Below are 26,549 nucleotides of genomic sequence, written 5' to 3'. Positions count from 1 at the left end.
TTACTGACAGCAACTTCAGGAGAATGGCATTACGACTAAATGCGAGCGAGCGGAGCGAGCGAGCTTGAAAATTTTGACATTTTACTGTCCAAAAACTGCCGTTTGAAGCTATATTTTTTCGCTTTGGAAATTAAGAGGAGGGGGGGGGGGCAGTGCCGATACGGCACTGGGGGGGGGGGGGACGCCCGATGCGCCCCTCCCCTTGGATCCGCCACTGGTAGTCAAGGGTGTCGGTTTATGTCCATGACTGGGGGAGGTATGACCAGCGAGGTGGCGTCGAAGTGACCAAGCGGGGGAAGGATGTCCAAAATCTGCACTTTAGAGCATCCCCTGCTCCGTATCGTACGGATGTACAGTACGGTCGATAAAATATATTATTACCTAAACGAGGTAGTTTTGCGAGGCAATTACAGTTGTTATTTTGCAGGGTCGGGAGTTCAGCGGGCGATATTAGAGCATATTACGAGCATCCGGGGTTTTACATATACAGTGGGCTCCCGTTATAACGAAATCCTCGGGACCGGCAGTTATTCTTTCGTCATATCGGAATTTTGTTATAACCGAACAAAAAAAAAAAAACCGATAGAAATACATAGAGTGTATGACATTGCAGCCCAAATTTTTACTTTGTTATAACCAGATTTTTGTTATAACCGCGTGTTCGTTATAACGGGAGTGCACTGTAAAACAGGGAGATGGGAAGAGAGATTCCACTCCTTCTCTTCCCACCTCATGTAAACATTCCGATCGACCGCGAAGAGAAAACATTCAAGGAATTCGCTGCGTGTCGATTACACGCACCGCAGAAGAACGCCGATAAATCAACTCATACAAGGTCGACCACTTCCACTAGTTCCAGCAGCACGACGCGTCAAACAATGACAAACTGCACAGTGACCATCAGTTATTACAACTCTCCAAATTGAAACAGAAGCAAAAATAAAGTGTAAAAGCGTTCAGATGTTTGAAGTTCGCCTGTTACAACTACAATGTATCTTTGAAGTTGGAGTTGAATGATATACATTGATGAACAATTTTTCAATTATTCGACATTATTCGAATTATTCGATCTACAGGTAGTCAAATGTGGCTTGATCTATATCATAGTGTATAGCTGTATTCACATATTTTCTTAATTTACCTAGGGGATAGGTAATAATTATGATATTGACTGGCCTTGAGGGAGATACCAGATAAATATTGCCCGCACTGAAAGAATATTGCCCTCGTCTTCGACTCGGGCAATATTCTTTCAGTTTGGGCAATATTTCTGGTATCTCCCTCGAGGCCAGTCAATATTATATAAATACTAGTAGATAATTATGTATAAAATCATTGCTGCCAGAACCAGGGGTGCGAATTGTTTTTGCCCACGAATTTTTTTATTTCTTTTTTTTGGGGGGGTCCCTGGTGCAAAATATAAAAAAAAAATAGAAAAGAATAATCATTTAGCGTCCGGCGTTGAGGTCGCTCGCAGACTGATTTTTTTTTTTTTTTTTTTTTTTTTTTTTTAAGGATCTGAAGGGGGGTGCGTTCGCACCCAACGCACCCCCCCCCCCCCCCTGGTGACGCCCATGGGGAGCAATTACAAGTATAGCATTCTATAACCGCGTTGTTGTTGCTTCTGCAAAACCTATTAAAGGAATTATGCGATACAAATGCATGCATGTTGACTTGTATATTGATTCATAAAAGCTTGATTCCCACTCTTGTGACCAAAAGACTATCTAAACAGATGCCATAATATTTTCATCATAATTTTTCCACTATTTTTCTTCAGCTTACTTGGATACGAGAACACCAAAATCCTTCCAAACAACTATTCTGTCAGGGACATCATCTGTCAATTACTGGTGAAATATGTATTTGATTAACAAAAGACATTGGAATCAATTTACCTTCCCCTTAGACAGTCATGTAAGATAGACTAAGCGTAACTTGCGTGTTTTCCTGTATAGGGCTTATCAGTGTCTTTTGTTGGCCAAGTTGATGATATTAGTCACATGGAAACATGCTACTTTTGCTTGGTCTAAAGGGAAGGTGCACTCCAATGTCTTTTGCTTATCACATTACTACTTTAGCAATGATTGACAAATGATGTTATTGACAGAATCTAATTAGTTTGGAAGGTTTTGCGGGTGTATTCAAGAAATTTGAAGAAATAATTATAGCAGAAAAATCATTATAAGATAAATGACAAGTATTAAGATATTCATTTGACTACATTGGTGGTGTTGCGGGTATCATGAATAAACACAAGTCAACATGCATTTGCATTGCATAGGTCCTTTAATGATTAGAGCAAGTAACGCTTGAACTCCCCTTTCCCACGTTTGTGATGTCTCTGTGTTTAACTGTATTAGCCTCCAAAGGATCTTCAAATAAACAACGTCTGAACGTATGATAACGTCCCATGTGTGTATAAGTTTTGGTAAATTACATGTCGTCATTGATTGGATGTTAAAACCTTATACCTTATAAGTCGTCCTAATAAGCATAACAAGTAGATTTTAATGTCCATCATTGCTCATCATACTGGAACAAAGCTTTCAAAGTTGATAGCTGCTTATTAAAAACTGAAGTGACACAATAAGTAGGTAAATTACATTAACAAGACGATTTCCCCTGGCATTAGCTGTAATTTAATACAATTCAAGAAATAGAATATACTTTTTTCGCTTCTCCGTAAAACAAATCCGCAACATCAATAAGAAAAAAAAAAGAAGATAGATGGACCGAACTAAAGTCCTGTATCTAGCGTCTAAGTTTTTAAACGAGTTTGCCGATGACATATCCAAGAATCAAACGTGAGGCGACAACCGCTCGTTAAGGAACTTGTAAAAAAGGCGGTTGGTCAACTACTGGCTGTTATCATTTCAATTTGTAAGAGATGATCATTCAAGGACTGTCTGGGAGAGAAAATAGAAATATAAAGGCATTCAATAAATTCCAATTTTTACGTCGTTCTCGACGAGTTCACGTGGCCCGATGACCGAGTTTTCCCCCCCCCCCCCATAACAGGTTTCGCTTCGATAGGCTCAAGCAGAATGAAAGATAGTACCGCACATCAGCGACCGACAACTATCCAGCGATCAATAATTGGTGTCGTATATCTAGTGCTGTGTCAGCTTCATTCACACAGCAACATAGCCGTGTTCTGCGCCGGGAACATGACCTGCAGCAGACCTTGTTTTCAACACTCTGATAAGAAGTACCTCGGAGGCCCACAACTCCTTATTTGGGATGATAGATCACGCAGTCATTTTGTACGGGAAATAGTTGTGTACCGTCTGTCACGTGACATTCATCCGGGAACTTTGATGTAATATTTACTCCAGAAATCTGCGCTAAGTTTATAATAGGATGCTACCGGAAGACGTTCTAAAGGTGAAAGCTGTAAAACGAAAGATCAAAGAGATTTCAAACTTTTACTGACATTTCTTACTAGTATTTGGAATGCCCTGTTTAGGGAATTTATGGAGGTTGGAAGGCTTGATTAGGGACGCATGTTGTTACAACAAACACACCATAAAACGGATTTGTTCGATATGATTACACGTGGCGAATGCGGTTAAAAACGTGACATGGAATAGGAATTTTATGACTGTTAAAATCGTCAGTGAATTACCGCTTCCTGTCTACTGCCTGTGAAGCTGATGGTTGTACAAATAACTTTCCGTTTAAGTTTGAGTTCTAAGAAATGTCATTGCTGTTTTATGCTGGTTGCACGTATATTCATCGACTTCAACATGAAAAGCATGTGGAATGTTTTATAAAATTGGGCTATAGAATTTTTGCATTCTGATAAGTCAATTATCATGCATTTACTTTTACTGATCTACACTGAGCCATGCGTAAAGATAAATAACCCGAATGCATGGCTAGACCTATAGTATTGTATATACAGGTGTGCCGCACACAATAAAGATGGGAAAAAGACTTAATTTCATGAATTCACGGCCCATTTTATAAAACGAATAATGCACAAGCCTATTTTGTGGATCACTCAGAATTGGATGCTCTCGTTTCACTTTGGAAACAGTATAAAACGCACTCGCTATACGCTCGTGGGTTTAAACAGTGTCCAAAACTGGCGCACCCAATTTTCACCGATCCATGCACTCTGTCCTGTGCATCATTATTGTATGATAATCGAACCTCTCGAATGATTGATCTAAAGTAATACAGCGGACTCAAAACCTCGTGGTCCCTTCTTGCTCAAGTCCTCTGCCTCTATTTTAGTCCTGACTTTTATCTCCTATTCTATCCTCAATGCAAGTCCTTCGGAAGGGACTTAAAGGAAAATTTACTCCAAATATGAATAAGGATTCAGTGCACAATACTTACAGCCATTTTAGGAGAACACATCAGGAGAAGTATAAGGGGAAATCGAACAATAACTTCAATAGTTATGATGATCTCTAATTTTTTTAAGGTTTATTTGAAGGTCCATGCAATAATGATAATGATATTGCAATAATAGAATTGTTTTGTTAAATGGTGAGTGGTAGATTCGGACAAGCGTGAAGCGAAAAAGGACAGAGATACCATGACCTTTACGACCAATAAAGCGTTAAAATGTCAGAGAATCCAAAAACCCGCCATCCGTAAATGGGTGGCTGAAAATAGATTAGAGAGCTTTTGCTTCGAATACACCTAACACATCAATTTTAACTTTCACTGACTGTATCTGTCTGGTGGCCCATTATCTTATAAACACTCTAGAATAAATTGGAACCTTACCTCCGAGGATTCGTTGCCGAACTGCACACTGAAGTCGGTGCCGTGGTCGCCTGACGACGAACTCTGGTCCATCACCTGGACTTTGTACCGGATGTTGGCAGTGGCAAAGGTCACGTCATCCTCCTCGTCGTCGATCACGACATTCGAGCCATATTTCTTCAGTAAGCTGAGCAATCTACAAAATACAGAGTAAATAAATGAATATATGTTAAAGGTCTCTGATAATTTTTATGATACATTAAAAAGATTAAAATTCCTGGCAAAAAGAATAAAGGGAGTATAATGCCTGAAGTGTACATCAGTATTTATTACATAAATGAAAAATGAGCATAGAAATAAAATTACACCGGGATTCAAATCCGAAACGTCCGGATTGCTAGACCAGTGCTCTCACGGACTGAGCTGTGGAAAGCCCTAGTACGGTGTCCTTCCCAGAAACCGCTTAATTCTCAACGCTCGTGTGGTCAGAAGCTTACATACACTTGACATAAACCCGAAGGATAGGTTCAATGTGGGGTGAATGGGAGGGATCACCGAAGTAAGTGATGCATCTTTTTAGATTTTTTATTAAATGCAAGTAAAGGGAAACTGACGAGAATATATATATACATGTATATATATGAAAATGAGCACGGAAAATGCAACAATAACAAGCAATTGTGGGAGCTATCTTACGTCATCCATTACGTCAGCCATCTTATGTAGCTCTGATGCTGAAGTGAAAATACGGCAAACTATGAACTACAGCATGTAACATAATAGTCATTACAAAATCAACTGAAATCGAAAGATTACTATACCTTAAAATTTGCCTAATGTGAAAAGTTGAATATTTCATGTCTTATCCTGCTCTCTCAATAAGCTTGACAATCCCAAATTTTATCAATAACCTACCTAACCACCTGTCAAGTATCATTCAGAGTTGCAGTTGCCAAACTTGACAAGGATTATTCTGGCAACCTGAATAAAATTTTCAACGCACAAAAGTACAAGCAAAAAAAGAACTAGAGATTGTAATTTGTCATCACTGACAAATTAAGGTGATCCGATTTTTTTTTTATCAATGATTCGAGTCCTGATCGCAATACGCATGACCATACAGGTTTCATCTGTATTCAGAGAGATTGGCCGTGTGATGTTTGGATTCTCATTTAGAAAAGGGAGTCATATCTGCCATCCTTGGTACTAAATTCTGTATACACTAGATAACGAAGATACAGCAACAAATACATATGACCTTTGACCCACCTTTACACTCCCAAGATGGCATCTGAGCAAAAAGTGGTTATTTTGTGAAATGATTCTTGCGACATCGTCTATACGTGTGCAAAATATGGGAAAGATAGGACAGGTATTTACCAAGAAACAGGATGAAACAGTTATGACCTTTGACCCTAATTTACATACCCAAGATGTTGTCCGATCAAGTCGTTGTAATTCTATGAAATAATGGACGTGACATGAACTAAACATCTTCTAAGTATGAGGGTGATATGGGCTGTTTTTCTTGAGTTATTGCAAAGAAAGTTGCAGAAGGAAAGAAATATCTCAATACATCGAAGAAAAGTTTTAATTTCAACCTAGCTTTTTAACATGATCCCGACATTGTATGAAGAAACGAAGGCACACATTCGATAGCGCACAGTCTCACCTACAACATATTAAAACCTGGGAGAAATTCACTAAAGGGTGAGCTAGTGCTCGATAAAGACAATCATGTCAATTTTCACATATAAAAGAATTCCCTCCCATAGAGATAAAACGTCATAACGAAGATACAGAAAGAAGTACATATGACCTTTGACCCCACTTTGCACAGACATGATGGCATCTGAGCAAAAAGTAGTTATTTTGTGAAATGATTCTTGTAATATGGTCTTTGCGTGTGCAAAATATGGGAGAGATAGGACATGTGTTCACTAAGATACAGGATGAAACATTTATGACCTTTGACCCAAGATGGTGTTTGATCAAGTAGTTGTTATTTTATGAAATAATGTACGTGACATGAACTAAACATGTGCAAAATATGGGGATGATAGAAGCTGCTTTTCTTGAGTTATTGCAAAGAAAGTTGCAGAAAGAAAGAAATATCTCAATACATCGAAGATAAGTTTGATTTCAACCAAGTTTTTGGACGTGATCTCGGCCTGGTATGAAAAAATGGAGAGAATATTGGCAATAGCCCAAAGTCTCAGCTACAACATATTAAAATCTGGGAGAAATTCACCGAAGAATAAGTGAGCTAGTACTCGATAAAGACCGTCATGTCAATTTTCATTTCCAGAAAAATTCCCTCCCATAGAGATAACGCGTAAACTGGTTAAATTTGACAAGGTTACATTATATCCATTTTCACGAGGTGAAGACATCATCCGATTAAAACTTTGATTGAACAAATCTTTAAGAGTATTAAATTGGCTACAACATACTAAAATCTGGAAGAAATTCACCCAAGGGTAAGTGAGCTAGTCGTCGATAAAGACAATCATGTCAATTTTCACATCTAGAAAAATTCCCCCATAGAGATAACACGTCATAACGAAGATACAGGAGGAAGTACATATGACCTTTGACCCCACTTTGCACAGACAAGACGGCCTCTGAGCCAAAAATGGTTATTTTGTGAAATGATCCTTGTAACATGGTCTTTACGTGTGCAAAATATGGGAAAGATAGGACATGTATTCACCAAGATACAGGATGAAACATTTATGACCTTTGACCCTAATTTACATACCCAAGATGGTGTCTGATCAAGTAGTTGTTATTTTGTGAAATAATGTACGTGACATGAACTAAACATGTGCAAAATATGGTGGTGATAGGGGCTGTTTTTCTTGAGTTATTGCAAAGAAAGTTGCAGAAAGAAAGAAATATTTCAATACATCGAAGATAAGCTTTAATTTCAACCAAGTTTTTGGACGTGATGCCGACTCCTTATGAAAAAACGAAGGGCACACTTACGATAGCCCAAAGTCTCAGCTACAACATACTAAAATATGGGAGAAATTCACCGAAGCATAAGTGAGCTAGTGCTCGATAAAAATAGTCATGTCAGTTTTCATTTCCAGAAAAACTGCACTCCCATAGAGATAACACGTAAACTGGTCAAATTTGACAAGATTACTTTCAATCCCTTTTTACGAGATGATGCTGTCATCTAATCAAAATGTTGTTATTATATGACTGAAAGACCATTTAATAAGCTACAACATATTGAAATTTGGACGAAAATCAATTGAAGAATAAGTGAGATACGCTTGAGTGAACTTGAAATTTGATGACGTCATTTTGAAAATTTACTTTTTTTACTTTATTAAGAAATTTTATATCTTTTAATCATTTTTTCAGCATCGCCAACCCATGAAATGACATGTACAACTCATCAGCTTTTAGAATATGTAAAGAAAATGGGGGGTCACCGTCCATCCTGACGAGTAAAATCGGATTTAAAATTGGCGATTTTTTGGCATAGTTGCACTGTATATCGCCATTGACGCGCGCGCGGAATTTCAACTTTGACGGGCCCGTATGACGTCATATTGAGTCGGATCGACTTGAAACTTGGTAGAAATATTCCTTGACATTTCAGACATTCGATCCGTGCGATAAAATGGGAAATTTCTATTGCATATGAGCTGTGCGTGCGTATGTGCACGCGCGCGTACGCGTCCGTCGATTTTTTTTGAAATGCTGTAAATGACCTGAAACGTGTGCAAAACAATTTTGAGGTTGATTAGAGCATGTTAAAATTTCAACGCGCGCGTACGCGCTCGTTTACTATGAACGTGACCAAATTTTATGAATTATATAAATAGACCTTGACTTGAACTATATGATATCTTAATTTCATTCGAAAATTCCGTTCCATTAATGAGATATTGATGCAAACGTGATTTTAGATAATGACGTCATAATGACGTCACGGTTAACTGATCACATTGATACACTAGATCTGTCGTCCTTAGGACATGATACATATATGGTATAAGTTTGAAAGTGATAGGTAGGGGACTTTTTGAGTTAACCTCTGCACAAGATTTGAGGAGAAAGAAATAAAGAAGAAGAAAGAATCCGTACAGATACAATAGGTGATCCGAGAGGATACTCGGATCACCTAAAAACGCTGAAAAAAGAAAAACCACCCGCGGAAAACCACGAAAGGCCTCGAAAAATCTTGAATAGCGGAGAAGAAGAATATGAACTAGACCACCGAAATTCAGCTTTTGTCCTCTCATCGGCCTCTCTGCATCTTCAGCTTGAATTTGGCTACAGTTCCGACGGCTTACTCTTCGTGGTCGTGGTTTCGAGCTCATGACGTATAATCAATCCCCGCCCTGAATTTTCAAACTCACAGTCTTCTTATAATGTACTGGCTTCTACTTGTTACAAATTGATTTTCTATCTGTCATATTTTACCTGGTTCTTTGAAGCTCATGTTTACTAGCAGGGCTTTCAGACGATTTGATACAGTTAATGAAGCTTTCATGAATTAGGATAGGACTTAAACTCAGGATACATGGGCCATGTAATGCTTTCACGATACTCAACTTCAGGCATGCTCTACTTTCTACCGGTAGAACGGTAATCGATGCAGAACGTCCAGGGAATCTCACCCCTTGGGGATTTTTTTTTCTCGCATCTTCAAAAAACTTTTCCCCAGACCAGCTATCAAGCGGTTTCAAGACCCTCAATAACAACAGCAGCAGCAGCAGCAACAAAGGAAACAAAATGCCACTACTCCGTAAACTGCAATTTCTTGGTTGAACAGTAGGACGTGCTTCCACTGACAGTGAGGTAATTTGCTTCGTCAACGCTCCAAACACTGAAGAGTACAGGGTTTTTTGCAACTCTCGATTGTATGACCTTGAGCTTGAGTGTCGTTCCCTCCGAGCACTCGTGTTGATGGAACCTCCAGGGGCTCCATCCGGATTGCTTTACGTCACACCAATGAAGAATTAAACTAAACTCTTCCAGCACAACAATAACCATTGTGCTGCGTGATGTCTCATACAGAATCGCAAGTTCGCTTCTGGTGTCGTCCCTGGCGGGATGGGCCAACGAAATACCGAACTTTAAAGGAATTTGTTATCTTCGTCCTTCCTGTCTATCTCATCGCACGAATTAAGCAATTTTCTGTTTGCACGGCCTTATGGCATGATGAGAAATAAAGGAGCTGTAAGAAATCATGTTTGCGAAACCTTGACACTCGCTTTGTTCCTATTGCCGACTGTTGATCTAGCCAATTAGCCCGACTTCTGCCCGTTCCTCTACACATGATATCCATTTCACGACCCAGAACCTCTAACAGCGACCGAACGAAGTCACAAGGTCTGCAAGCCAATATTTGTGTAACAACGACCCTGATTAAATCGTTCAATCTACTTCAAGTCGCTATACAACTAAAAAAAAAAAACATCTATATTGGCTGTAAACAGCCGAAAGGTATATGACGAACAGGAACCCGGCCGTTTGCCTATTAAGTTTAAAGAAAGAGAAAGACTTAAAGGGCATGGATAGTAGTGGGAAAGGTGGCACTTTTAATATTCAACAGTTTTGTCAGAAGGAATGAAAATTACTACAATACTACTATGATTTTTTGATTTTTTTTTTTTAAGGGCAGGCGTGTTTGAAAAAGATGAAATGACCCACTGATATCGATACGTAGTGCTCCAGCGTAATGCTGCTCTCAGTAAAATTTTCATCTTATTTCTCATTAAGTATGATGATGATTATGCTACATAAAAAAAAATGATAATGACCTTATCAATTTAAGGTATAGCCACTTCAGTGTGCAAAATTTCTTCCCGGAGGGATTGCCATTATCATCATCGTTACACTGACAGCTACATTTTAGAGTACACTGAAGTGAAAATGTCACAGTTTTTTTGTTAAAGAGTCTAGTTCCGGTTCCAAGCCAGACGTCCTTGCACAAGGCTGCATAGTGGGTTGGACACTAGCACGGTTAGCAGTCGTTGTGCTCACAAGTATTCGGGCTCCGCGTATTAAAAGTTGCAAAGAACCAGTTTTCATAGCAATAAATGGCTATGAAGTCGCACTTCGATACTCAAGTCTATATTCTAATTCTACATTGGTCGAGAGGGAAAAAGTGGATATATTACTGTACGCGCTTCGACCTATAGAGTCTCTTAAGCCCTACTTACTACTGAATTTTCTTTTTTTTTTCTTTTTTTGGTTTTATTTATGCTATGCTCATACACTAATTGAAAGCATAAAAGCAATACAATTTTGGCTTTAAAATCTTCTCTTTGGTCTGGTTGTTTCGTAATGACCTACATAATATCAGTGTCAGAACCATTTTTATTTTTTCTTTTGGTAACAATGTTCAAACTAGCGTTTACCATATTTTGTTTCAACCGTAAAAATTTTGGGAAAATTAATCGGCTTAAAGCCACCACCAACAAAACAAGACAATAAATGCCTTACAGTATACTTGTCTTTGAAATATATCCTATAGTCTTGGAATAAAAATGAAGAAATGAGCTCTCAACATCGACATAAGCGTGTTTGATAATTAATAATGATAATAATAATGATAATAATAATGATAATAATGATAATATCAATAATAATGATAACAACAACAACAACAACAATAAATGATAATGATGATGATGATGATGATGATGATGATGATAATAATAATAATAATAATAATAATAATGATAATAATAATAATAATAATGAATTAATAATAATGTCTTATTTACCTAGGGTAGCCTCTTCAGTGTTTCCACTGCTCTACCAGAGGGCCCTGCTATCATTATTACCTTAGCGTTGCCAGGCACCCATTCATACACCTGGGTCGAGAGGGACATAGTGGGTAAAAATATCTTGTCCAAGGACGTAAGCGCTGGGAGGGATTCGAATCCGAGTCCTCCGATCGGGAGTCCGGAGTCTTATCCACTATGCCACAGCTCCCCCACTCTAAAACCGCTCATTTTAATTAACAAAGTTTCGAGGCCTTTAATTGACCTCCAAACTAAAAGACAGCCTAACCAATTGAAACAAAAAACAACAACAATCAACAACGTAACTCCATAACTGTAGGCATGATATTGTTTTAGTGCACAGACAGTGTTTTGTGGCGCCAACACTCGCCACTTAATGAGAGAGGCGCCACCGAGCATCTATTAATGATGTGCGGAGATGTAGAGCGATGACAGATGCCGAACTTTTGTCACGAATTTCCACCACACGACCCTAATGAGAACGGTCCCAAATGCAAAAGATTCGGTATAATAGTATGACAATAAAAAGAATATTGCTACTAACTTCAGTAAAACATCATTAAACCTTATGATTTTCATCACATGTGACTGTTTGTCTTAAACAGAATCAACACACATAACCACACACTTAAAGCATATATATATATATATATATGTATATATATATATATATATATATATATATATAGTGCGTGTGTACAAATGTATATGAATAGTGTGAAAAGACTACGTATTCAAAAGCATGAATTTTTCAGGGGAGAAAAAAAAACACCTCTCTTTGTTTTTGTAAAATTTTCGGAAACATTAACGTTGACTTCAAATAATTGTTAAACATATAGCCTCGGGTTAAATAACGTTTATACCGTAGCTAAACTCATTTTCATATTAAAATTGAGTTAAGAGGTGTTTGAATTTTCGTCAAATCAGATACGAGGTCTCGTCACTAAAGAGACGATATAAATATTCACCAACAAGTAAAACGTGCATGAATATATCAAGTGATATAATGTGCTATCGAAAGCAATAGAGCAGAAAATTGCGAATATTTACTGAGAACATTTTTTTTTTTCAAGAGAGAGAGAGAGAGAATTTTAAGAGGGGGGGGGGGTGGGGTACCTTGCTTGTCGATTCATGCCTGATAGAATGTATCCGGCCTCGATTAGAGAACCCACGAGCCATTTGTGACTGTCAAACTCGACAACTTGCGTGTTGATGGATTGTATATATTCACCTATGAGTATAGATTAATATACCGCTTAATGACACGTGAACTCCACATTATGAGAGAGAGAGAGAGAGAGAGAGAGAGAGCGAGAGAGCGAGTGTGTGTGTGTGTGTGTGTGTGTGTGTGTGCGTGCGTGCATGCAATTGTATTCGAAAAAAAGAGACTGCACAGGTACAAGGATATTGGTATAATTGGGCAACAAACAATTCATTAGCGTTTTTATTGCAGACGAGACAAGGTAAATGTATACATGTCACCGCATTTCACGTATCGTACGTGTGGGAGCTTACGAAACTGGTACATTGGGCTTTTTATTTTTAAAGTATATTCTTCGAACGTTTTCTCTGGGAAAAGCCATCAGTGTGTGGGGTCTGTTACGAAACTGGTATTTTGGTGGGTTTTTTTTTTTTTTTACTGATTATATTCTTTCAACATTTTCTCGGGGAGAAGCCATCAGTGTGTGGGATCTGTTACGAAACTGGTATACTGGTTTTTTTTTTCCTGATTATATTCTTCCAACATTTTCTCTGGGAAAAGCCATCAGTGTGTGACCGGTGCTTATGATGTAAGTCAGACCACACTATTCAACTTCAATTCACGACACCCTTTCATTGTCAAGAGATTTACTAGCATGTGCTTTTACATGTGCATGTGCTTTTGCAAGGTGTTTAACCCGGTGAAGTGGTCCCACCTCACATCCAACTGGACCCCATGGAAGACCAGCTTAACGTAGCTGAATATGGGCTATCCAGCCATCCTCTCAGATGGAAATGAACAAACAAACACCAGTAAGAGTAAATATCGTCTATACGAAAATCAATCACCATAATGTGCATCGGTCCCCGGGTCATGGTTTAACATAACACAAATTGACATTTATTTCTGCTTTCACTGATAAACGTGACACACAATAAACACAATGAAGTTTGGAACATAAATGGTAATTACTTAAATAAGACAGTTACTAGCAGAGATTAATAGTTTTGAAGTAAGCATATTTAATGTAACCTAAGAATGCAACCTGAAGGTAACTAAATAACTAAAGAAACGAAACAGAAATGAAAGAGTCTGATGTGCAATTAACTAAATCTTTACTCATTTTAGTGGGAGAAGCCTATTGAAAAGCTAGTAAGCTTGTATAAAGTAGGGTTAAAATAGAAATAAACTCTTCGTATGAGAAACACGAAAGTATACATAAAAAAGCACAAACGCACGTAGGCCTAAATGGGAATACGTGCATAAGCGGAATAAAGGCGTAGACAGTACAGTAAATATATATTTTTTTTTTTAAATAAAATGCATCACTCCCAGCTGAATTTCGATCTACTGTATGCAAGGAGACTTTCAAACACACACACACACACACACACACACACGCACACAGACTCAAACGCATGGGTGCATACACTCAAGAAATCGCAAGATACCATCACTATTCAGTTCAACCACACCCCTTATTGTATTCAAATGACAAATATAACGTTCATTTACACGTTTCTGTGTGTGACACTTGAATGAAACGTGAGTTATCTGCACAGACAGGCAGACATTTCCATTTTGTCTGAGACGTTTCCGGTTTGAGACTCGTCGAAGCCGATTACCGCAGATCACCACTGGCTGGGCCAAAACCGAAAGCGAAATCAGGGTCCCGTTGCATAAAACTTTTTTTGCAACCTTAGAAAATTCTGGTTGGGATTTGCCCAACCTGAATTTTTTAAGGTTGCTAATCTAAGAATGTAAAATCCGTTGCATAAAAACTCTGGTTGGGAGCTTCCAACCGGAATTTTGTGATTTCAACCGGAAAAAAATCCGGTTGGAGTTTTATGCAACGGGCCCCAGGAGGAACAATGGACGGATCACACAATGGGAGAAGAATGATAGGAAGACGGATGTCCGAGCGTTTGTGTCCGTTTCACCTCTGAATAGTCGTAGATCAGGTACATGTCTCAGGGGTCGGTTCTTGTTATGAAATGGATCTGATCTGGCGTTATGCAGTGGCACTTTTTTTTTCCTTCTTTTTTTTTTTTGGGTGGGGGAGGGATGTTGGAATAGAACTCGAACCTAAGAATTCTTCAAGTTGTTAGTTTGACAGATTACATGAATCCTAATACCGCTACAGGGCAAATACTTCTTCTGTCGAAAACAGGGAATTCACTAAGTCGGCTGACAAAAATACCACAGGGACATCATCGACTTGGACCAAAAGTCAAAGTAAAAGTCGTGAAATTATTATTTCTTTTTCTTAAAGTTTAGTATGAAACCGTAGTTGTATAGTGACTGTTTTATGCCTGTTTGTGCAAATTATCGTAATACCGAGATGAGTTTGTATTAGATTTGCTTAATGGGAATGCCTTATCACTTTATCGCTTTTGCAGACTTTTCCGAACTCCCCATCTCGGTAAACTCCCACTGCTGTGTAGTACTGATAATGTAGATCTCATGGATTGGAAGGCTGTTATGTCTCTTTCTGTATTAAATATGCCCATCAATGTTCCGAGCCTTATTCAAAGCTTTGTCACTCTATTGCTTTTGCAGACTTTTCAAAACTTTTCATCTCGGTAAACCCTCACTGCTGTGTAGTGTTGATGATGTAGATCGTTTTCATGGATGGGGAGGCCTCAGTGCTTCTTTCTATATTAAATATTCAGCATCAGCGTTCCAAGCCTGTGCTGAAGACGCATTACAAAGAAACGATTTCCCGTGAAAGTATATGGTTTTGTAATAGTGTCACTTTCAGAGTTCATACAATAATAATCACGCACACCTTCACACAATAATACTCGCCCCTATGTTTACATTCATGTGAAACGACATACGCTCACGAATACTAAGTAGTCTACATCAACCACGCACAACGGTGGCCCTTGCTTGACACTTGGTTACCCTGAAATCTCAATTTCCATATACAGCCTTGTCCAAGAGTCTTTAACACCCATTGCTAGTACCTGATTTCGTGAATTATTGCGTGCAATATTTAGCGTCTGCTGCCGTCCACTACCACAGGAGCAGGCAGCTGTCAACACAAGCCCCTCTAGTGGTCATTATTTTGCCTTCAACATCTTTGACTAACACAAGTGGCGTTTATAGGCAAGTCCATTGGAGGAGTTCCAATCCGTCATTGGCCTCTCATCTCGATGTCAAATCGACATCCCAGTCGTGTGTTTTTCCGGGTTGACGACGGGGATTCCGAGAGAAATTACTTTTGCGTTTGCATGAGGAGGAATCGCGAGGGGAGCTGATTAGACCGTCACAGGATCTTAATTCGTCGAAATGTGTGGAGACGTGGGGGTCCTGTAGCTACTAGGGTTTCTTGGGAGAGCTGAACGTAAATCTTTGCTTGCTTAAGTACTGTAAGCCAGCGATGACTTGTATAGGAGGAGGAGGAGAAAGTTAGACAAAACTAGCAGAAGAGAAAGAAGAGGAAGAAGACAAAGTAGAGTGGCAGCAGAATGGGAGAAGTGTTTTCTGCCTGTATATAGTTGTTCGTATAGTGTAGGTGTATATAGGGAGGCTAAAACGACAACAGATATCACCTTGAAATATTTGGTTATATAAGTACACTTGTCGCGTGCTTGTAATAGATGCAGCTGTCCATTCGAGTCTTCTTCGGATTTTCGTTTTTTTTTTCCCTCTTGCTTATTTCATGACTTCTCGACTACTAATATACAACATTTATAACAACAACAACAACAATATTCCTATCTCTATCATGCTACTTATACTATTACGACTACTATCTACTACTACTGTTTTTATTCTTTTTTCCACCAATCGTAGCTAAATCTATCAGGTGGTGTTTTATTTCTGCAATATCACACTTTTTTCCTTATAACTTGGTTATTGCTTCCAATCAATATGATAAACATTCACACCCTAGTAAATCAGTACATTTACGAAGTACAAGTCTATTCCAAAAAGGGACGAGATTTAGACAAAAGTGATAAGGCTAATAATATTGAAATGACTTTTATTGGCCCTTTTGCTTTCATTCCGTTCTAGAATGCAATTATGTCGCAGGTAGCTGGATAACTCAAGCAGATGTTACAATGCAACGCATGAGAACATTATAATTATACAACAGTTCATATCGTCGCATGGTGCTGATAGAATTGTTGTAATGTAACAGGCAAAACAGATAATAAACCGACAACTTCAGGTTTTAAATGAAAGATTATTCCTTCAGCGCGATCAGTCTGAATGTAAATTTATGTTTGATACCATGCATCATAACCAATTCTTGACCTCTTTTTAACTAACTTGTAAAAGAAAACTATTAAACGTAAGGATTTAATTCATGTATTATATGATTGAGAATAATGACTAAACCTCCTTCTCAATTTTTCCCAGGGTATTGCATCTCATTGATTGAATATTCAATGTGTTACAAGTTCCAGTTGGATTCTTAGAGCATAAAAAGTCATTTAAGAAAACACAAATCCCCAAAATAACCAGCCATCCTGCTTGGAGCCATTAACGGACAACAGAGACTCTTTTGTTGCCCTTTCCTTTTGTTCTGTTTATTATAAATGTCTGTCCTTACTCTACTTTCTATGGAAAATTATGTGCATGCCTGCGACCCCCAGAGAGCTGGATTATGTAAACAAACTGTTGTTGCATTTCTCGATACACTCTATCTTCAGGGTAGATTTATCTGACCTGATCGAGTTTGACCAAAGAGAAAGGAAAATAAAATGCGTCTCAACTATTCCGCTTTTGCGTCAAGGCCTCGTTCCCCTTCTCTCTCTTCCCACCCCCTCTCTCTACATCACCTTGATGTACTGTCAAATAAGGTTTTGTTGCTTTGAGCATTTCAAACGAGGATTTTTATTCAAGAATTACCGGGGATATAAAAGGTGTGAACCTCTCTTACGGAAGACGTGCAGATCTACTTCCCATTAAATTTGAACGGAGTGAGAAAAATTATGAATTTAGAATAATCACTGATAAGCACAAGCGCCTGACGTTGTAGACACGTACTATATAAAAGTGCGCTGAATACAGAGAAACAGTTACACAACAAGCACAATCTTAGCGAAGGCAAGGATTGTAGATATGTTTTGATTTGATTTGATTTATTGGTTCCTGCATTATGATAAGGTTCTTTATTGCCTTTACAATATACAGCGATGCAATTTCTTCATTGCCTTTACAATGTACACGAAAACATATCAGCGATGCAATGAATAATACAGAAGGGCTACAGCTTAAGCATTGCTTGATTTGCATGAGCCCTCGTACATAATACATAACATATAGGAAAATGTTGTCAGTCAGTACATCGGTAATGAACTACGCTGCTCCTTTTTCTTCTTCTGATCTAGTAATGTTTATGCCCTTCAGATATAACAATAACAGCAATAATAATTATTACAATTATCATCATAATTGTAATTATTATCATAAGATTAGTTGCTGCTTTTTTGTTCAGGTCCACCTTATGACATTCATGATGGCGCTTAGATTCGTGATATCGGAGAAAGAAAACAGGACAATTACTCAAACCACTCTGAACAAATGGGAGAACAAGAAAAAAATATTTGTATTTTATGGCACATCAAAATTAATACGCATGTCTCAAGGGAAGATTTAAATGACAAAGGTGATGATATTTGACGTTGATGGGTGGGAGTATTGTTTCGATGGCAATGGTAAAGAAAGTGCGATCCCCCCCCCCCCCCACGCACACACACACGCTCACACGAGTTCTCCACTGATTTTTTTTTTTCCTGGTGAGCGGAGCTGTCGTGTCGACTTGTAAATGGTTATATTTACCAGTGTCTTGCAAAGTAAAGTAGGGCAGGTGAGCAGAAGATGTGACGTCACCAGAAGTATCGGTTGTGAAAGACACTGAAAGAATTACAGTACGTTTATGTACAGGAAGACAATGGAGTGCTCTATATATAATTACAAGGTCTTGTCAGATTTCATCGAGTAATGGTGATTGTGTTGATCTTTCTGGGAAAGATAACCGAACAAAGTATTTGAGAAATCTAAACAGGAAAATTATTAGGGCATGAATCAATAATTCAGCGGCAGAGTTTGGCAAATAATTCCTCATAAAGCTTGAATTTCGCAAAATGAAATTTTGATTGTGCAAGATGCGATACCTGACTCTTGAAAGTGCGTTGTTTATCAAATCAAAATATGAAATATCAGTTACAATCAAACAAAACGCTTTGCCTTTAAAAAGGTTTACTAGAGACCTAACATCGTTTGAGATTGTAGCGAGCAAGTCTTTGGTTGATATCGTGCCCTGAGTCACTTGAAGGGCAATTGATTTTGTTTAGGGTGTTTGTTTTGTCAGAAAAGACACTATTACTAACCTTGTATAAAACTAAGGGCTTTTTTACGTTCAAATTTCAAACATTCTTCGTTGAAAGTAGAGTGGATTGTGCCAACACGAATAACAGTTCATGTTTTGTTTTGCTTTTAGCCGAAAATATGACCTTTTTGTTTCTTTTTCTCCCTCTTTTCCTTTTATTTCCGTGTACTCTACATGCCTTGTTTTCATCTGTGATATGTTGCAAACATTTTCTTCCACAATGCCACCCTCTTTCTATTCATCTCTTCAAGGACATTGTCCCTGAAATAGTTTGTCCTTCTGCACATGACTCCTGCGATCATGAATGGGACTAAGGGGAAGACCAATCACTTCGAAAAGAATTCACTATTCATATGTGTCAATTGAAGCGATGAATTCGTTTCATTGACCACAAAAATAATGCAATTTCGTTGATTGGTGCTTCAGCTGTGTCCAACATGTGACGTCGATTAACATTCCGACGCAGGACCGTCACCCTATAGTCCGAAACCTGTCTGTATAATGATTCTATTCCAATCCATTAGCAATTCACAACCGCTGCTCGTGCGAGCTGCGGTGAGCGGCAGAGTGATTTTACACATCACGAGGGACCTCCCGTGTGTGTGCTTTTCTGGCGATGAGGCGCGCAGGCGGTCCCGCCGGGAATTGTCGAGAAGGGTACCGAAGTGCTCTCGAAAGCGTGTCGAGATGCCAAAATCAACGACTTGCCACGAGCGTACGCAGGTCCCCGTGAAATGTGCGTGGGAGGACCTCACGATTGTAATAAGAGAGTATGTGATTTAAGGGAACGAAAATAGGCAAAAAAAAAAAAAAAAAAAAGAGAGGAAAGAATCATTCCACACCGGCTATCGTTCACTATAGGTGATTAGCTGCAACTATATTAACGACAATTGACCCTTTGTAATCACAAGGCTTCCTGAACCTATTTGACATAATAACGTGACGCACATGCAGGAGTTAAAGGAAAATTCCAAAATACATGTTGCTTGTTGTTCATATTGTTGCTGCACAGGCTTTAAAAGACCCCCCAAATAAAACAACAACAAACAAACAAACAAAAACAAACAAACAAACAAACAAAACAAAACAGAATATATATATATATATTTGCTGCCATATATGCTGCCATATATATATATATATATATATATATATATATATATATATATATATATATGTATATATATATATATATATATAGGCCTATATGTATATATTATGTATCTGTATCTATATACATATACTGTATACATGAAGAGCTTGCTTCCAAAACGCGCTAAATCCATTGAAAAATTATGGATTTAGCGCCTTTTGAAAGCAAGCTCTACATATATATATATACAATATATATATATATATATATATATATATATATATATATATATATATATATACATATACACATTTCCCTTTTCCTCCTATATTTTTCCTGCCAGTGAGTCCTGTTTCCCTGTCGCTAGCTGAGTTGCAGATTTCAACAGTTATCATGATTCCTATAATAGATGGCAGCTGTTCTCGTGGATATTCTTTCCCCGGTACATCACCGTCAAAATCTCTCTTTTCTCTTGGATTCTGTCTGACAGTTGTTTATGAGACATGTCATAATTGTATTGTCCCCATTCTTCCTTTATAGATGTTTTTCAGTGCTCACAAAGGAGCCCTTCCGGAAGTTCGAGAAGGTATGACAAAATAGATGGCAAAACAGGTCTTCTTCGAACAAGTAGTCGAATGTTGAAATAGTGAAGTATCATTTACTTCTGTTTATAGAACTAGGAACACCGAGCGTGATTACTGATTGCCAGCATTGATTACAGTGCAGCTGTTTTGGCTGAAATTCCCATGACATCTATAAATTGGGGATTCATAACTTCAAATTCGGACTAGAGAATCACACGACACAAGTGTTTGATGCATGCACATCTTTCGTTTTGTGGAGAGATAGATTTAGAAGTTTTGCTTTGTTTGTTATGAGCTGTTTTGTAAAACTGCATCGACCTTCCTTAAGTTGTTGACATTCACGAGTTAAAACGGCAGTAGGGGGGGGGGGAATGGGTGAGCTATTATAAGTAGTGATTACCCATACAAAGCACAAAATTAAAGATAAAGGACGTTTTGTGTTATTGGAATTAGGTGAAGGGATGCGAGTACGGTTCTTTGAGTTGAATAGGCAAATCACAATTGCGCTGTAATTAAACAGAGGATGTGGCTATTTTGCGTCATTCATTATCAGAGAAAGGAAATGAAAACATCTTCGTTTTGCCGATGGAGCGCTGTCCTTAAATGCAGTCTATTTAATCACATCCATCTTAAATGATTCAGTTGACCAGAGAACCTTTTCTTTCACTGTTATTCTTAAACGTATAGTCTAAAGGAAAAGGCCTTGTTCGTCAACATGGTCAAAGCCTAGTCAAAGTATTCACAGTTCATTCAATACAATGACACAGTTTGCTTTAAAAACATCAGTACAATGCCTTGACCAACAACCTAGATTCAGTAAAGCTCGAGTAGAAGAATTGAATAGTAACTCGAGTAGATTACCCATAATTTCCTGTAACCCTGTGGGGAAAATGTCACGAAGATGTTTACACTAGCACTGTGTTTACAACAAAACAGTTATACGAGAAGTCCCGAAAGATATAGCAGGAATCACAGACTAAACTATTTGCTAAAGATAATAGCGATACGGCAACTAAAAAAGACACGGGATAAATGAAATATCATCCTTCTGTGAAATAGAACAAAAGTAACTGGTTATCATATGAGTTAAGTAGCTTCATTTCTACATTTTTTTTTTTTTGCAAAAGACTCCAAAATATCTTTAGCATTTAGAGAACATGCCCTCTGAGTGGTATGCCCATTCTGCATTTTTCTTTGTTGGATGTCTCTGTAACAATTTTTGATTTCCCCATAGAAGCTTTTGTCGATAGGAATACTCGGCATTCTCACCAAACATCCTTTTTTTCTTAAAGTTAATCACTTTGTTTCTTTCTCGTTTTCCTCGTATTAAGTGCGAACACAAAAAATAAGCATCTTATTGCATCTGAATGGGGGGGGGGGGGCGGGGGGAGAGACTAATACATAAGATACCGGTGTTTGTGTGTATTTCATACGCAATTGACTGTTATCAACGCGATCCGCCATGTGCACGTCTATTCGGTTGCATATTATTATCATTTCCCTTATTCGGTCAAGACACTTATCCTTACATATATAAGATCTATAGGGCAAAGGCACCACACTTGTAGGCCTATTTTTTGTACGCTTGAAAAAAAAAAAAGTTTTTGGATTTTTTTCTATTCAATTTTAGTGTTGGATGTGCGTGTCATGAGTAATGCATGTAAATATTGCTGATTTTAATCAGTACCCTAACTTCCACAAATTCGGCGAATTTTATTAGAAATTATTAAACTGTCTCTTCAGATTTAATTGTACTGAAACCCTCTCAATTCCAAAATCGCCTGTTCGCTTCCGAGTAATGAAGGCAGAATCACGCTCGAGTCTAATGTCCGACACGGACCGACCATCGGTCAGTACAGGGTTGGATGTGGACTGACGTACGGGGGAAAAAACACGACACCGTCAGGAAATTCCCACTTCAAATTCCTAAGCACGTTCCCCGGGCCGGCTTTCGCAGTTGACACACAGCCGAATCGATTGGTTACCAACACTCGGAAAATTGAATCAGGTACGACAGGGCAGGCTCGCCGTTTAGAGGAATGTTGCGCTTTTTGCGCGCCCTGGGAATGGATGAAAACTGGTCAGGCAGCTATTTGCCGCTGGAAAATCGAAGAGACTCGCTACACTGGCAGCGTTCCTCACACTATAAAATAAAAATGTCGGGTATCTTTCCTCATTGCATTCTTCCTCCGGACATGTGATCGAGTGCATTGTTAACACGGGCCTAGTCGCTTCGTCTTGGGTCTGCGTGGATCGAGCTCTCGAAGAGGTAAACAGAGTGAAGCAAGTGTGAAATACAGCGGGAGAGCTTTCACGGAAAGCTAATGACATGGTGCGTGACGAAAATAACAGGAGAGACTCGTATCCCATCAGAGTTAGCATCGTCAGCTATCCCACACCTGACCTGTTTCCGTTGTGCGGATTCAGCTTCAGTTTCACCGAAAAGCTAACAAAAGAGTACTTTTTGTTATTGATCGCTTAAGTGCAGTGATAATGATCCGAATGCTGGTATGTAAATACTGATAATAATAATAATAATAATAATAATAATAATAATAATAATAATAATAATAATAATAACAATAATAATAATAATAATAATAACAATAATAATAACAATAATAATAATAATAATAATAATAATAATAATAGTAATGATAATACTGATAATAATGATAATAATAATAATAATTACAATCATAATAATGATCATAATAATGATGAAAATGATAATAATGATAATTATTGCGTTGATGTGGCGCTTTATACGGGTGTTTCTGAGCACACTGATGCTATTTATACAAGAAAACTATAAACACAATAGCGTAAGCACAATGCAAAACCGAAATAACAGTAAACGAAAAAAAAAATCAATACATAGATGATACAATAACCTGTTAACCTGGTCTGGTCTAATATTGAGACCTTTATGGCTTTGATTTTGGTGTACAATAAAAACACGCAGAATCAATATGCAATGGACATCAAACATGCAATGGACGTGTCACACGAAATGATAAAGTGCATGATGTCTCCCAAACAAAGGTGGATGTTTTAAACGTGGTGTCATGAGTAAGCGGCTTTGGGGCTAGACCTGCTACTGCAAGTGGTAATAAGGATCACAACTCAAAGAGTGTCGTTCCTTACACTAGGCCTAATGCAATTGTGTCTTCAAATGCAAATTGTATTCCTATCCCGTATTTGCGAAACACACGAAAATATTATTCTGGTTTGTTGATGCATGCAGTCATTAATGTTTGATGCTAGACAACAATATATGATATAAATGTCGTATTAAAAAAAAACAAACAAACGGGGGAATACGTTGGAGGTCAACGTTTTTTTAATCGAAAGAAAGAGACTGAGGTGAAAAAAGGAAAATAAAAAGGAAGGCATCTAGACGACGAGTGTTCATATCCGCATACATAAACTGTATATACATTGACAGTGAAAAGCAATCCTGTTTGATGTTACGCCTGACTTTCTTCATATCTACCTAAGATCGTCTTCCTTTCCTGACACAATGCCTCCCCATGTCTCCTCATTTATCTATCTCCTGGCTGATTTTGTGCCACGAAACTGACCAATGAATTGAATCAGTGGATTAGTTTTTAAGATTCATAAAAACGAGGGGGGATGGTCCAGTTTTGGTTATATAACAGAAAACATTAACATTGACTATTAAAAATGCGGGGAAAAAAGTATGTCATTCCGGATGTTGCGCTCTACGATACTCGGAGTATAAGGATTTATAGGGCGATGATTTTTTTTTTCTAATGTGGCCATGATGATGGCCATGAATGCCACCACCCCCGTCACACACACATACATGCAAACATACACACACATACATACACACACACACACACACACACACACACACATATATATATATTATATACATATACATTATAAAAAGAAATCAATGCCCTTGATATCTATGTGCAAGTAATTGCGTATTACGTACAACTGCCCCATCCCCGGCACACACACACACACACACACACACCCACACACATATACATATATACATACATATATATACCGATATACAATACAAAAAAAATCACTGCCCTTAGATAACTATAGCATGCAAGTTACTGCTTATTATGTACGACTGTGTTCGAAGAGAGATAGAACATACTCTCTCTCTCCTATATATAAATCTCTCTCTCCTCATTGCACCGGGACAAAATGATTTCCAAATTGCACACAAGCTACCTATTTGATTAGAAACAGATCTTCATTTTCAACATCCTTTTCTTTTTCTCCTCCTCTTTTTATCTCCTTATCGGTAGTAACAGGTTGGACAATTGCAGCACGAGTGCATTCTGTAACATGAGAACGACCTTCAAAGCCTACGGGCTCATTGAAGCGAAAGCAATTAGGCCTACACCCCTAAATGGTTCACGCTGACATCCAGGGTTGAGAGACGGCCAACAGCGGTCGGTCTTTGACTGTCCGAGCAGCGGTTGGGAAGGGCATACATCCCTCGCTGCTGGAGACTTGCTGAAAAGGAGCCGGATTAATCTCACTGAGGCGATTAGCAAAGGGCAACTCGTGAACCCTTCTTCTACACCATTACTCTTAAGTATCGTTGGATTCAAGAGCTCCATTTGCGAATGGTAATGTCTGGGTTAAACCCATTCTGCATGATGAGGTGTCATGTTGTTCATTTTGGAAAACTAACAAGTGTATAACATACAATAGGGAATTCGGTTAACATGCTTCATGATTGAGTTCGGCTTCATTGAATGTTAGCACATATTTATATAGTACATAAAATCCTCCTCCTCGAGAAAAAAGCCGTCGAAAATGTAAGCGTGGAGCACTTAGTCTGCGAAAATTTGGTTCTATGCTGTGTAATGGGCGCCGTTGGAGCCAGATTTTACGAGTAGCTATATTACGTAAATGTGATGAGAAGCACCGACTTTCAATGGAGAGTGCGCACACCATAAAGATCTATTCCTATCTTGTTATACGCTTTATCAGCGCAGCTACACCCTATTTCTGAGACAATAAGTATCAGCAAACACTAACCCTATATCGGCAATTTCATCACATGCTAACTAAAAAAGCAACCAACAGAAGAACCGTAACCTGAACTTGAACTTCCACAACAAACAAAGTTACTACATTAATGAAAAAAAAATAGCGCTCATATATACAAATACTATCTTTCGAGCTCGGAATAACGAAGAGAGTTTGCTAAATCAATTAGGGATAATGTTTATGACATTTAAATTCTTTAGTACTAAATTACGTTACACATAATATAGGTTTGAAAATACGATGTCAACGGAAGCGGCAGTTCCGAAATGGACCCCCTTATGAGACAGGAAATCCAGCTGTGTTGCAAAACACACACACACACACACACACACACGCGCGCGCGCAAACACACACACACCAAAATGAAGCAAAACAACTCTTCCTTTCTAACACTACAGAGTGGATTGCAATGTTGTTACGTGTTTATGTTTATGTTCTGTTGAGAATAGGCTGTCTATGACTGGCAAGAACTTATTTTCGCTTTCTAACTTGTGATGGTTTCTGACAAACAAACAAACAATTGACAAACAAACAGACAAAGTGGAAACTTGCTCGCCGCGTTCCTTCTTCTCCAGCATTAGTAGCTCTCTTCATCAGTAAACAAATAAAATATTAAAATGGGCAAAACCTAGTTCCAGACTGTCATAATGATCTTTTGATTTATTGACACGATTTCACGAACACGAAGCCTCTATGACGCGTAATGATTGTTGTTTACTCATGCATACGTCACAAAAGAGGAATTATGTCGCGTCGGAAATAATTATGTCCTTAT

The 26,549-nt window shown here is 38.3% G+C and overlaps 1 protein-coding gene across 1 annotated transcript in view; it reads right to left on the bottom strand.

The window, feature by feature from the left end:
* Positions 1-26,549, bottom strand: part of LOC140244650 (adhesion G-protein coupled receptor G6-like) — a 63,592-nt gene that overhangs the window by 20,233 nt on the left and 16,810 nt on the right. The window contains exons 5-6 of the mRNA XM_072324273.1: positions 4,744-4,918; positions 4,187-4,192 (exon numbers count right to left, since the gene is read on the bottom strand). Of these exons, the coding sequence (XP_072180374.1) occupies positions 4,187-4,192; positions 4,744-4,918 (181 nt within the window). The remainder of the gene's footprint in view (positions 1-4,186; positions 4,193-4,743; positions 4,919-26,549) is intronic.

Source organism: Diadema setosum, chromosome 2 (genome assembly GCF_964275005.1).
Source record: "Diadema setosum chromosome 2, eeDiaSeto1, whole genome shotgun sequence".
NCBI lineage: Eukaryota > Metazoa > Echinodermata > Echinoidea > Diadematoida > Diadematidae > Diadema > Diadema setosum.
This window is presented reverse-complemented; position numbering and strand designations above follow the sequence as displayed.